This window comes from Populus nigra, chromosome 5 (assembly GCF_951802175.1).
Source record: "Populus nigra chromosome 5, ddPopNigr1.1, whole genome shotgun sequence".
Classification (NCBI taxonomy): domain Eukaryota; kingdom Viridiplantae; phylum Streptophyta; class Magnoliopsida; order Malpighiales; family Salicaceae; genus Populus; species Populus nigra.
In genome coordinates, this window is record NC_084856.1 from 2383432 (window position 1) to 2395377 (window position 11946).

Sequence of the window (11946 nt, forward strand, 5' to 3'; positions counted from 1 at the left end):
TATCCATAAACAGCCAAAAATTTATTTCAAGTTAGAAAAACTATCCAATTGTTAAAGTCCCAGAACCAGATCTGAGCAACGACATATGTGGCAATGAAGGCAAGACAGGAGTCCCAACACAAGCAGCCTGCAAGACAAGAATCCCAACACAAGCAGCCTGAAAGGCAACTGCGTAAGATTCCATTTTCTTTCCCTGGTCTGATTTTCAAATTACAAAACTGTTCACCGCAATACCAAATAAAGTAGAAACTCCAAATTGAAAAAATCCGGCTTCCTGCTTTTAGGTTGCAAAGGAAGACCCAATTATCCGATTGCCACACCTGGCCAAAAATAACAGTAAACACATTTCCCTTCCGTAGCAGATAAAACTGAAGAAACATCCACGGTGGATAACAGAAAAGAAAAACTGATGCATGTACAAACCAAATGATTCAGCGTGTTGGTGGACACAGTCTATGCTTTGTGATGTTTTGCCATCTCTTCAACATCCAATTCCACCTCCAGCACTGGAGAGTCCTTTCTCGAGCTGAAATGGCTGGCATGAGACAGCAAAAAAAAAAATCAAATCAAATATCATCAAAGATTTGCAAAAGAAAAAGAAAGAAAAAGGAAGGTTTCAATAAACTAGCATTCAGCTGCTCACCTGTTCTGTACAGGACCATGGTCTACAGCTGTTTGCAGACAGTATATGACTCGGCCAACTATGTTTGACATGGAAATTGGACCAAATTTTCGACTGTCATTGGCTTCCTGTGACCCCCCAAAGAAAAATGATGAAAGAGGAAAAGAACAATCTCAGGCCATAAAAGAATCAAATACAATCTCCAGGCCAAAAGTCACAACTAAACCTAAATGCTCTTGAGAGAAAAAATAGCCGGGGAAATAGAGCATAAAAGAAGAAAAAATGACAACGAATATGAAACAAGGTAAAGTAGATATAAGAATCCTTCAGTTTGATACATTTAAGAAGAAATACTAACAAAATATAAGAAAGCGCTCTTAGTGATAAATGGCTAACTGGGAAACTGCCCGACATTCTAACTAGTACCAATAGAGCCCAGTCTTAATTGGAATGAAATGCAACAAGAAGGAACTGTCCAAATATTATTGATCTCATTTGGTAATATAGTGTTATGGCATATAGTGTCCCAAAGATGAAAAGGAAATTAGGTTAATTTAGATATCTACAGTGCAATGCATCCTTCATGACAAAAAGACTAGGTTTCTTGAAGCCTCAAATTTTTGTGAAATCAATATCTAATCCCATCACAAGCAAAACCATATGTCTAATTTCCTTGGTCAGCAATGAGACCCATACCAACTACCAAGTTTGGTCATGCTAAAAGCCTTATATGATGAACTTAATAATCATCAAAAGATGACTCGAAAAATTATTATCTTGATGGTTTAGGCATCCTTGGAAATATATATATATATGCAAATTTCAGTATTAGTTAACTTTGGAAAAAAGATGTGATAAGAGAACAGATCAAACAATCCATCAACCTATGCAGATCCTATTCAGAACAGATCAAACAATCCATTAGCCTATGCAGATCCTATTTTACAATGTCAAAGTAGCATGTACCTTGGCTTTCAACTTCTCATTGTCAGCCAATACCCAACATTCATCCTTGTCAAGAACAAATGGCTCATCTTTTTCATCAGTAGACGCCATTTCATAACCTTCAATAGCAGCTAATCTTCTGACAAGAAAGTTATCTGACTTCTCAGGATCCTTCAAAAGCACTACATCTCCGACAAAAACACGCCTGCCAAGAACTATGACTTATTACTCACCATGTTATTTAGAGCAAAAGAATTTTATATATATATATATATATATATATATATATATATATATATATAAAGCATGAAAAAGGGTGTATCAAGGTTGCCAATAACAAATGAAAAAAATAAAATGATCCTCATTTGCAGTAATTGAACATGGCATTGGTGGAACCTGAATGGGATGAAACAATGCTCACAGTCACATTTCTTTAATAAAAAATATATATGATCCCCGTTTGTAGAAAATAAAGAGAATTTTGGTTGAACATCAATAAGATAAACAAATACTTCTTACAATTTCTATCCTTTTCTCTCCTAGGGGTATGCATATGTACGCTTGTTTATCTTAGGCTATTGACCATGCCACATTTCTACAGAAAGACAATAAAATCTTTTCCAAATGATAGGAAATAACTGCAAAATATTCTGTTGTTACACCAAAACAAGCACGCCCATTGAAAGGTGAAGGATACCTATCAAGTATGAGCTAAGGAAGAATTGCCTAAAATGGTCTGGACAAATCCACCACCAACCTAAATAAAATTGATAGTATTGAAGCATTGGGTAGAAAAAAAATAGTGTGAATTGAAGAGAGAAATAATTCTACCGTCACAATAGCTTGTGAAAATTTAGCCTGTAATGTAACTAGATAAGAGGAAGCAGATCAATGTATCTATTAGTGTGCGTCCAAAAAATGGTTCAGTTGAACAAGTCATATCAAAGTCATCAGCCATTAGCACAGATTTCTGTTGCTGATAACCCTAGGATGGTCATGTATGAAGTTTGATATAGCTTTATACCTAGCAGCTTAAGTTTAGATGGATTCCATGGCGTGGTATTGGAATCTAACATCTGTTTTGCTTCAATGTAATGCTGTTATCCCTTGTGCTAGGTTTGTCTATGATCATTGTCAACTAGATTGCTCATGGAGTTTGGTTAGACCTGAACATAAGAGGCTTTCATGGTTCCTCTTTTTTGCTGTTGTATATATAAAGCTTGGTGTAGCTTATATGGCGCTTGGGCTTCTCTACCAAATAGCTCAAGCTTTCTTGTTGGAAAGTTTTACACAGAACAAGTTGAGGAAGCATTAGGGACAGAAGGCTGATATCACAATGTCAGCTTGTTGACCAAATGGTTTAAACTGAAGGATCGTGTGTCTTTGCATGCATATATCTTCCTTCCTCACTTGATCACTTTCTCATAAAGGCGAGACTCTTATCTCACACATGTACGTAAACATTTATGTATCCGGTCCTGAGCAATAGCATTAGAAGTTTTGTGTTAAGTCAACTCTTACGACTTGAATCCACAAGTTTACAAAATTGGCAGCCAAATACTTTGCCATCAAATGGGATTTGATTCCATAAATCCCAAAAGAATGAGCCTTACAGTTAGATCACGCAGAAAACCTCTTAGAGAAGCTCAGTTCAGATGACTAAGCGAGCAACACATCTACTAACAGCATGCCAATTAAAACACTATACAGATGGTATCAAGGATTTATTATCACCAGGCAGGGTGTCATGCATCTCGAAAACCATATGGCCCTCTAAGCACTATAAGTTTTACTCTCAACCGTATAGTTTAGTTTTCTAGCAAGCAGGCATCTATAAATCTGGCCCTACAACCAGCAATCAACAAAAACATCAAAATCCTACCTGGCAAGTGACAAGTTAGAATCGCCTATATGAATCACCCACATGCAGCATGTCACTTTCCTATTGCCTGATACATTATTTATCAAATAGTATGCTTCTCTGTGATGGTTAAGAAATAAAAAACCACAGACCCACACACATATGTGTAAGTATTCTTACATTGGATCAGCAGATGGTAATTTGCGAACAAGAAGGGTCCCCCCCTGGTCTCCAATTGTTGGGGCCATTTCCTGTCCTTTATTCCAGTGTAAAAAAGTCAACTTTCCCTGAAGTAGATTTTTCCAAACTGAATCAACGACTTCTTTATCATTGATTAAGCCACCCTTATAGCTCTGCAACAAGTTGAAGGTTATGTCAGAACAATCAATATAAAAATAGTTCAAAGATCCTTACTTTAACCGCAAATATGGGTGTAGAAACAACAGCAAAATAATGAAGAAGTGTGCGTGGATATCATCTGATGAGTTTGACAATTCAAAAACCAAAACAAAACAAAGCAATAGAAGAATCGGAAAATACAATGAATAGAGCATGTGGCAACAACTCCGAGGAACCTTGTAAAACTAGATACAAATCTTTCCCAATTTGAGGACCTTTTCGTTTAACAACAAAAATCAAGCACAATTCTCGTCACTGCAACACAATATCATAATTAAGCTTCCCAGTCAAAGCATTGTTCCCACATACATACTCATAGGCACCAAATAAACAAGTCCAGAGCAAACATTTCTTATAAGTAAAAGACATGGAGCACGTAAATCTGAATGAAATAATAGCCAAGAAACAAAGCTTAGTCTCCAAAAAAGTGCAAATCATAAAAAAATAAAAGAGAAATGGCATTGAAATATCCCATCACCAGTAAACCCCTGATCAAGATCAACAAAACAAAAACCCATCAAGCAAAAAGAAATCTTTCTAAAAAAGTTAAAGCATTTACACAAGCAAATGAGCCACCAAAACCCAGAAACCAAATACAAGGCAGAAAATCATCAAAACAAAGTATAAATGAGAATACTCACAAACACTCGTTAAAGCAAGAAATGAAATCATTAGAAAATGCAGGAAAAAAAAAAGGCGGTGACAGAGAGAGGGAACCTTATAGCTGAGAGAAACAGAGTAGTCGAGTTTGTTGGCTATGTAACGGAACCAAGTCGATACAGAAACCATTTCCTTTGCAGACAATTACTAATTTTGTTTGGTTAATATTAGTGTTTCCCGTCTTCTTTATCTTGGGCTGCCCGATTTTTTCTTAAACCCCTCGCAGATAATCCACAAGTTTCTCCTTTCTCTCTTATTTAACAGTGCCTCTCGGGAATGGCAACGGGTCCTGGTAACTTACTAACTTGCTTAAAAGTTATTTTTAAAATATTTTTATATATATATATATATATATATATATATATATATTAAAATGAAAAGAGATTAAAATAAAATGATTAGATATTAAATTGAAAAATAAAATTTAATTAAAAAATAAATAAAAATTAAAATAATAAAAATTAAAATTCATAAAAAAAACAAATGTTAAGAGATAAAATTAAAAACAAAAAAATAAATTTTGATACAATTAAAATATTGAGAATTACTCTTCATTGTTGCAATAACAATACACATTTTAAGATGAAAAAAATAAAAAAAAATAAAAAAAATCATCACTAGAAATTTATCGTGTCATGAAGGCTGCCGCATGCCAGCTCATCATTGAACGCCATAATGAAAGGCGATCAACAACTACTAGTAAGCACCGCATACATCAATTATTAATACTCTTGACTCCATATGATAATTGTAAAAAAAAAAACAAGGTAAAAAAAATACCCCTTGATATTAGGTAAAAAAAATCAATCTCAAGAGCTACGTGGTAATTACACTGTATAAAAATATAAAAAACCCCAATTACAAAATGTTTTTTTTTTTCAAGGGCACAAACATAATTATATTATGTAATAAAGTGTAAAATTTTTATTTTTAACCCAAATTTCTATTCAATCCTTCAAAATTAAATGGTAAAATTATTATTTTATAATGGCTTGCATTGTTTATAATCCACAGATAATGTATAGTAATAAATATTCATCATGACTTCTTTTTTTATATATATAATTATTATTGATGTCAATAGACATGGTGATTAGATTTTTTTATGGACACAGGTGATTTAGTTTGAATCGGGTTAAACACTAGATTTTGAGTGTGTTTAGCAGTGTGGTTGTGGATGCTTTTTAAATAACTTTTCATGCTGAAATGCATGCCAATGATATTTTTTTATTTTTTAAAAATTATTTTTTATATCAGCACATCAAAACGATCCAAAACATACAAACCATATTAAATTTTAGCAAAAATAAAAATTTAAATTTTTTTTAAAATATAACCGTAACTGCGTTCCCAAACGTTCTTTTTATGTAAACTCATCCACTCACAATCTATTTAAAAATATAATAAAAAATATTTTTCAAAGTGTTTTTATATGAGAATATATTAAAATAATAATTTTTATTTTTTAAAATTATTTTTTAACATCATAAAATATAATAAAAAATAGAAAAAAAAATTTTAAATTTTTTTTTTTTTAAATCACATGTTTAACTGGAATACCACATAAGTATGCATGGTTCAGAAAAAAAGCCCACAGCACTCGTTATTTGCAATACCGACTCCGTCTTTCCTTCAAAACGACGCGTCATTTTGTACCATGCTGAGTTCCTTTCTGTCACAAACCACGATCTTTTCGCCTTTCTTTGCCTGTTCTCATGCCATGCCTTTTGCCTGATGCCAGTACCGCACCATTCCCCTCGAACGATGTATCGTTTATGCGGGGCCGCCTTATTAGAAAACGACATGTCATTTTCTAGGGCACGTGTATCTTGAATGGCCTCTCATCTCCACCGGCAAAAGAACAGCTGAAAATTATAACAAGCCAATTCATCCAGAGCTTTCCTTTTCTCTGCTTGCCTCTCAACAAGAACCAGGGTTTTACGATAGCATCTGACCTCAGGTTGGCCAGTTGTTTTCCTCTTAATTCTGTGTTTAATCCCATGCTGTCCTTGAGACAAGAAAATCAAAGAAAAAGCTTAACCGATTTTTTGTTTCTTATAAATTGAATCAAGGTTGTGTATTTTAGCTGTTGATGTTTGTGTTTTGAGCACAAAGAAGAGATGGACAAGCTGAAATTATCTGAATGGGGTGAACGGTTGAAGACTGGTGGGGCTCAGATGAGTCGACTTGTAAGCGATAAGGTGAAAGAAATACTGCAAAGCCCAACACCTGAATCGAAGATGGTTGACGAAGCTACGTCAGAGACAATGGAGGAGCCCAACTGGGGTTTGAATCTGAGGATATGTTCGATGATTAATAGCCAAGAGTTTAGTGGTACGGAGATTGTTAAGGCTATAAAGAGGAAGATTTCGGGCAAGAATTTGGTGAGTCAAAGGCTGAGTCTTGATTTGTTGGAGGCCTGTACTTCGAATTGTGAGAAGGTGTTCTCCGAGGTGGCGTCTGAGAAGGTGTTGGATGAGATGGTTAGGATGATCGAGATTCCGCAAACGGATCAGGGGAATCGTGATCGAGCTTTGCAGTTGATTAGGGCTTGGGGAGAGTCCGAGGATCTTGAGTATCTGCCTGTCTTTCACCAGACCTATATGGTAAGCTTTCTTTCGGCAAACAAATGCTGTCATTGCTATGGAAATACACTAATTGTTTGTGTAAGATTAGGTAATAATTCGAGGTGTTTAATCAAGGATCACTATTATTTTTCACACTAGCAGAGTAGCAGGTGTGATACGTATGCCTTGCGCCTTTCAAAAATTAATTTTTTAATGTTTTTTAATATATTAATATCAAAAATAATTTTTAAAAAATAAAAAAAATATTATTTAACAAAAAATTAATTTAAAAAATAATCATTATTATAGTACCTGAAAAGTGATTCATAGTTGATAAGCTAGTTGGTTTGGAAAAAACAAGAAAACTAGTTGGATATTTCAGCTATCTGCATGAATGTTGTAAATGGGTTATTGTATTGAACTGTAAATTCATCATTATTTGACAACTTCTTGGGTTTTGCAATATGCTGCAAATTCATAAGCCTAATAAGCTACAGTTTTAAAAATGTGGGGTTGCGTACCCTTTTCCATCCGTATCTTTCCTCGTAGCTACAGCTTTTGAATTCCAATGTGAGGCAGAGTTACAAATTTAGCACTTAACTATATTACTTACCATTTCTTTTTCCTTTGTAAATTAGCGTGGTAAATTTAAAATTTTGAAAAAATGGTATCGTTTGAAAAAGATAGGTAGAATGATATAGTTTGATTTCGTTCCGTTTCAAAAACGTTACATTAATTAAAATTTAAGTGCTTTTCTAGATTGAATAACACATTCCAAACACAGTTTCTTTGCAAACCGACATCGCCTTGACTTAAACCTAACAAAAATCCGTAAAATACTTATATTTTTCCTTCAAAACAACCAAAAAATCGAACCCTTCCTAATTTATAAGCATCATTTGATGTTTTTATACTGAAAATCCACCTTTTCTATATTTTGAGTTTAGTTAGAATTTATTGATAGGAGTTTTTTTATTTATTTTGAGTTTAGTTAGAATTTATTGATAGAAGTTATTGTGTTTTTTTGCATGTTTTTTGCTTTTTTAAACGGGATAAAATTTAGGTATAGTTATTTATAAACTTTGTCTAAATTTTGTTAAAATTGTAAAAGTTTTTACTCTATGATCATGATCATGATCATAAAGTAAATTAAATTTTGGGTGCTAATTGACTAATTTACTCAACATTTCTTTGGGATTTGTGGTTATTAAGTGATAAACTGGTGCCACCTTTTTTCCTCGATGGAGAAAGATTATTGGATGGGGGTCATGCTAGAGTATCACTATGTCTCCCTGACTTGTGTCATGTCTTCGAATTTTTGATGGACTAACAGTATGCCCATTTATTCCTTGTGTTGATGGTCAGCACTATAAATGGACGTGCCACCCCCTCCCCCCCTCCCCTCTCTTTCCTATATTATTTTGTGCCAATTACTACTATGGTTCTCGTAGATTCTTGAAAGACAGAAAAGCCTCTGTTATTCTTTTCTCACATCTAATATCATTTTCTGGTTGTGGCAGAGCTTGAAAGAAAGAAGTCTGCCTGCACCACCAGTTGAAGATGGAAGTTCATTCCCCATGCAATATTCGTTGGAGTCATTTGTTCACCAGGATCCATTGTCTCCTCCTGAAAGCTATCCTATTCCTGACACGGGATTGCATGGTGCAGATCATGGTACTCTTCCATATAACTTTGGGGGGGTATCAATTGAGGAAAAGAATGAAACACTTGTAACAACTCGGAACAGTCTGGAACTTCTTTCTAGTATTTTGAATGCTGAAACTGAGCCAAAACCCGTTAAGGTAATTCCTTCTTCTTTTTTTGGGTGTTATTCAGTAAGAAATTACCACTCTCATCAAACAGCTAATCCACGTTCACCTCTGTATATGCATTTTAATTTTTTTTGGAGTAGATACCAGCTTTAAGTTCATTTTACATTCCTTTTGGTATGGCACAGGATAAAAAAATTCTCGTCTTTCAGTTTTTTTCATATTTTCTAATGCTATTGCATTCCACAAAATGATGTTGATACAAGCTCTAGTGGTAGTGATAAACAAAAAATTGTAATTACGAGTTTGAAAGCTCTTTGTGCTTAATATAATCCCTTTCTATGATCCTTCGCCTCATTGTGAAACACATGGCTGAGTGACTACATTTTTTCACAAGCAAGATAGAGGAAAATAAAAGCACAATGAAATAATTGCTGCTTTCATTAATAGTTCCTGTGTGGCAGCAGGATGATCTTACAGTAAGCTTGTTGGACAAGTGCAAGCAGTCACAGCCTGTCATTCAGAGGATCATAGAAAGCACCACTGATGACGAGGCAATGCTTTTTGAGGCCCTGAATCTCCATGATGAGCTCCAACAAGTCATTCTACGATACAACGAGTTGGAAGCTGGTATAAAATCCAGAGAGCACCTGCCTGAAAGTTCCAGTAACACCGGGGCCAATATATTGCCTGCTCAAGCTGAACCTCGTAATGAAACCAGGATAGCAGATCCTCCAGAAGGTCCTGCTCAAGCTGAACCTCGTAATGAAACCAGGATAGCAGATCCTCCAGAAGGGCCTGCTCAAGCTGAACCTCGTAATGAAACCAAGACAGCAGATCCCCCAAAAGGAGAGAGTGCTGAATTTAGCAGCCAGAAGAAAATTGACGAGCGAGAATTCAGTTAAAGCACAGTATGCAGGGTTTGTGAAAATGTACGTTGCAGGTGTACTTTCTTTAATCCTCGATTCCTTGTATGCTAATAAGTTGTCCTTTCCTGCTATGTAGTGATACATCGATAATCAGGCTGTTTTTGTTAGTTAAGAGATTTTACGTAATTAAGTTGGTTATACTTATCTCCCTCGGACTTTACCAGCTGGGAATGATTTCTGGGTTTTGCATTCCTGTGTATTATAAAAAATCATGTCAGATTATTGCCACGAGCTTTTTTTTTTCTCTGCCATTTTACTTAATTCGGTGTTTTTTTTTCATCAATGACTCCAAATTCTTCATCTTCATGTAAAAGATTGTTCGCTTCGGGAGTACGTTAACCTAATCCATCAGTGAGCTTTCATGGTATTGTTGATTAAATTTATAATTAGAGTTGTTTTACCTACCCAGTTCCTTTATATAATCCGAATTTTCCTCCATGACTAAGGTACCGTTTGGGAACGCGGCTGCGGCCGCGTTCCTAAAAAATTTGAAAATTTTTTGTTTTTTTTTTTTGTTAAAATTTAATATGGTTTGTACGTTTTGGATCGTTTTGATGTGCTGATGTCAAAAATAATTTTTAAAAAATAAAAAAACATCGTTGGCATGCATTTTGGCACGAAAAGTTATTTGAAAAGCACTCGTAACCACACTGCCAAACACGCTCTAAGACTTCATTTCGGAATGCGGTTAAACTCTATTTCTTTAAATTTTATTTTTTTAGTTAAATTTTTTTATGTTTTTATATAATTTTGAAGTATTTATCTTAAAAATAATTTTAAAAAAATAAAAAAAATAATATTTTAATATATTTTTAAATAAAAAGTATTTTAAATCATAACCATTATCACAATTCTAAACATATAAAAAACATGTTACTTTAATTTCCATGTAAAAAATAATTAATTTTATATACAACTACATAGATAAATACATTTGTTAATATAAATATTATAGCATTGTTTTTGCTGTGAAATCATGTTTCCAATTTTTTTATTTTAAATTAATTTTTTTAAGGTTTTAAAATGTTTTTGAATATATTAATTTGTTAATTTAAATTTTTTTTTATTTTAATATATTATAAAAAAAACATTTTAAAAAGAAAAATACCAAACACTATTTTTGTAAAACTTCGTGCCATTTGGAAACGCGTTTTAAAAAATTTTAAATTTTGTTTTATAAAAAATAAATTTTTTATATTTTTAAATATGTGTTGATAATAAAAATAAAAAAATTATTTTAATATATTTTTAAATAAAAAACAATCCTAAATATCCCTTTCAAGTTCTCTTATTTTCTTGTTTTAAAATTCGTCCAACGGTGGCTTTGACAACTAGAATGCTTAAAAAAGTTCCCACGTCAATCACTTTCGTTCCTATCATCAGACTACGTGGCACTAGTTAATTCGAATCAATTATGTTTTAATAGTATTAACTATTTCTTGCGCTTAGCTGTGATATATAGTGTTTTTTCTCTCGGTAATAAAAGTATTTGCGTTGTTAATTTTTTTTACTATTAATTTTTTTTGTTGTAAACTCAAAAGCAAAAATTTTATATATACATTTAATAAAATAAATTTAAAAAATATATTAATAAATAACAACAAATATATTGATTATAACAAAAAATTAAGTTGAGAAGTTAATATAAAAATATTATATTTTTAAGAGATAAATATTTGTTTTTATTTGAAATTGAATTCTAAATTTTTTTACTGGATTGAATACATAAAATTAAATATTATTTAATATAAAATGATTAAATTTAAAAATATAAAGAAAAATAATATTATAAGTAATTATTACAACCATAATAGACCGTATCTTTATTCACTATTTTTAATTTTTTTAATATTTATTTTAATTTATATTGTTTTGAATATTTATAATTTTAAAAATTATTTTACAGTTGATAAAAATTAATTTTGCGAAATCACAAAATAATTATTAAATAAAAAATAAAAAAACTCAAATACAAGTAACATTAATTTGATCTGACAAGGAAACAAATTTAGACCCTAAATCATATAAGATTGTACGGGTTTGTTTGAAATTATAATAGTGATAATGGTTTAAAATATTTTTACTTATAAATATTTTTTTATAATTTTTAAAAATTATTTATAATATCAATACATTAAAACAATTTAAAAATATATAAAAAAATTATTTTAAATAAAAAAATAAAAAAAATTTA

The 11946-nt window shown here is 32.3% G+C and overlaps 2 protein-coding genes across 4 annotated transcripts; one reads left to right on the plus strand and one right to left on the minus strand.

The window, feature by feature from the left end:
* LOC133693622 (mitochondrial ATP-independent inner membrane protease subunit 2-like) lies at window positions 1-4766 on the minus strand. Its single transcript, XM_062114866.1, has 6 exons — window positions 4545-4766; window positions 3609-3781; window positions 1589-1772; window positions 644-750; window positions 424-535; window positions 1-320 (listed from the first exon to the last, which is right to left on the minus strand). The coding sequence occupies exons 1-5, from the start codon at window positions 4614-4616 to the stop codon at window positions 454-456; spliced, it is 618 nt and encodes a 205-aa protein (XP_061970850.1). The 5' UTR covers window positions 4617-4766; the 3' UTR covers window positions 1-320; window positions 424-453.
* A 1525-nt stretch (window positions 4767-6291) lies between these two features.
* Window positions 6292-9980, plus strand: LOC133694724 (TOM1-like protein 2). 3 transcript variants are annotated; one of them, XM_062116397.1, is made up of 4 exons: window positions 6292-6447; window positions 6560-7093; window positions 8575-8856; window positions 9288-9980. In XM_062116397.1, the coding sequence occupies exons 2-4, from the start codon at window positions 6608-6610 to the stop codon at window positions 9726-9728; spliced, it is 1209 nt and encodes a 402-aa protein (XP_061972381.1). In that variant the 5' UTR covers window positions 6292-6447; window positions 6560-6607; the 3' UTR covers window positions 9729-9980. The 3 variants fall into 3 exon arrangements, with proteins under 3 accessions (XP_061972381.1, XP_061972380.1, XP_061972382.1); XM_062116396.1 differs by having other exon boundaries at window positions 6328-7093; XM_062116398.1 differs by having other exon boundaries at window positions 6333-7093; window positions 9291-9980.
* The last annotated feature ends 1966 nt before the right edge of the window (window positions 9981-11946 follow it).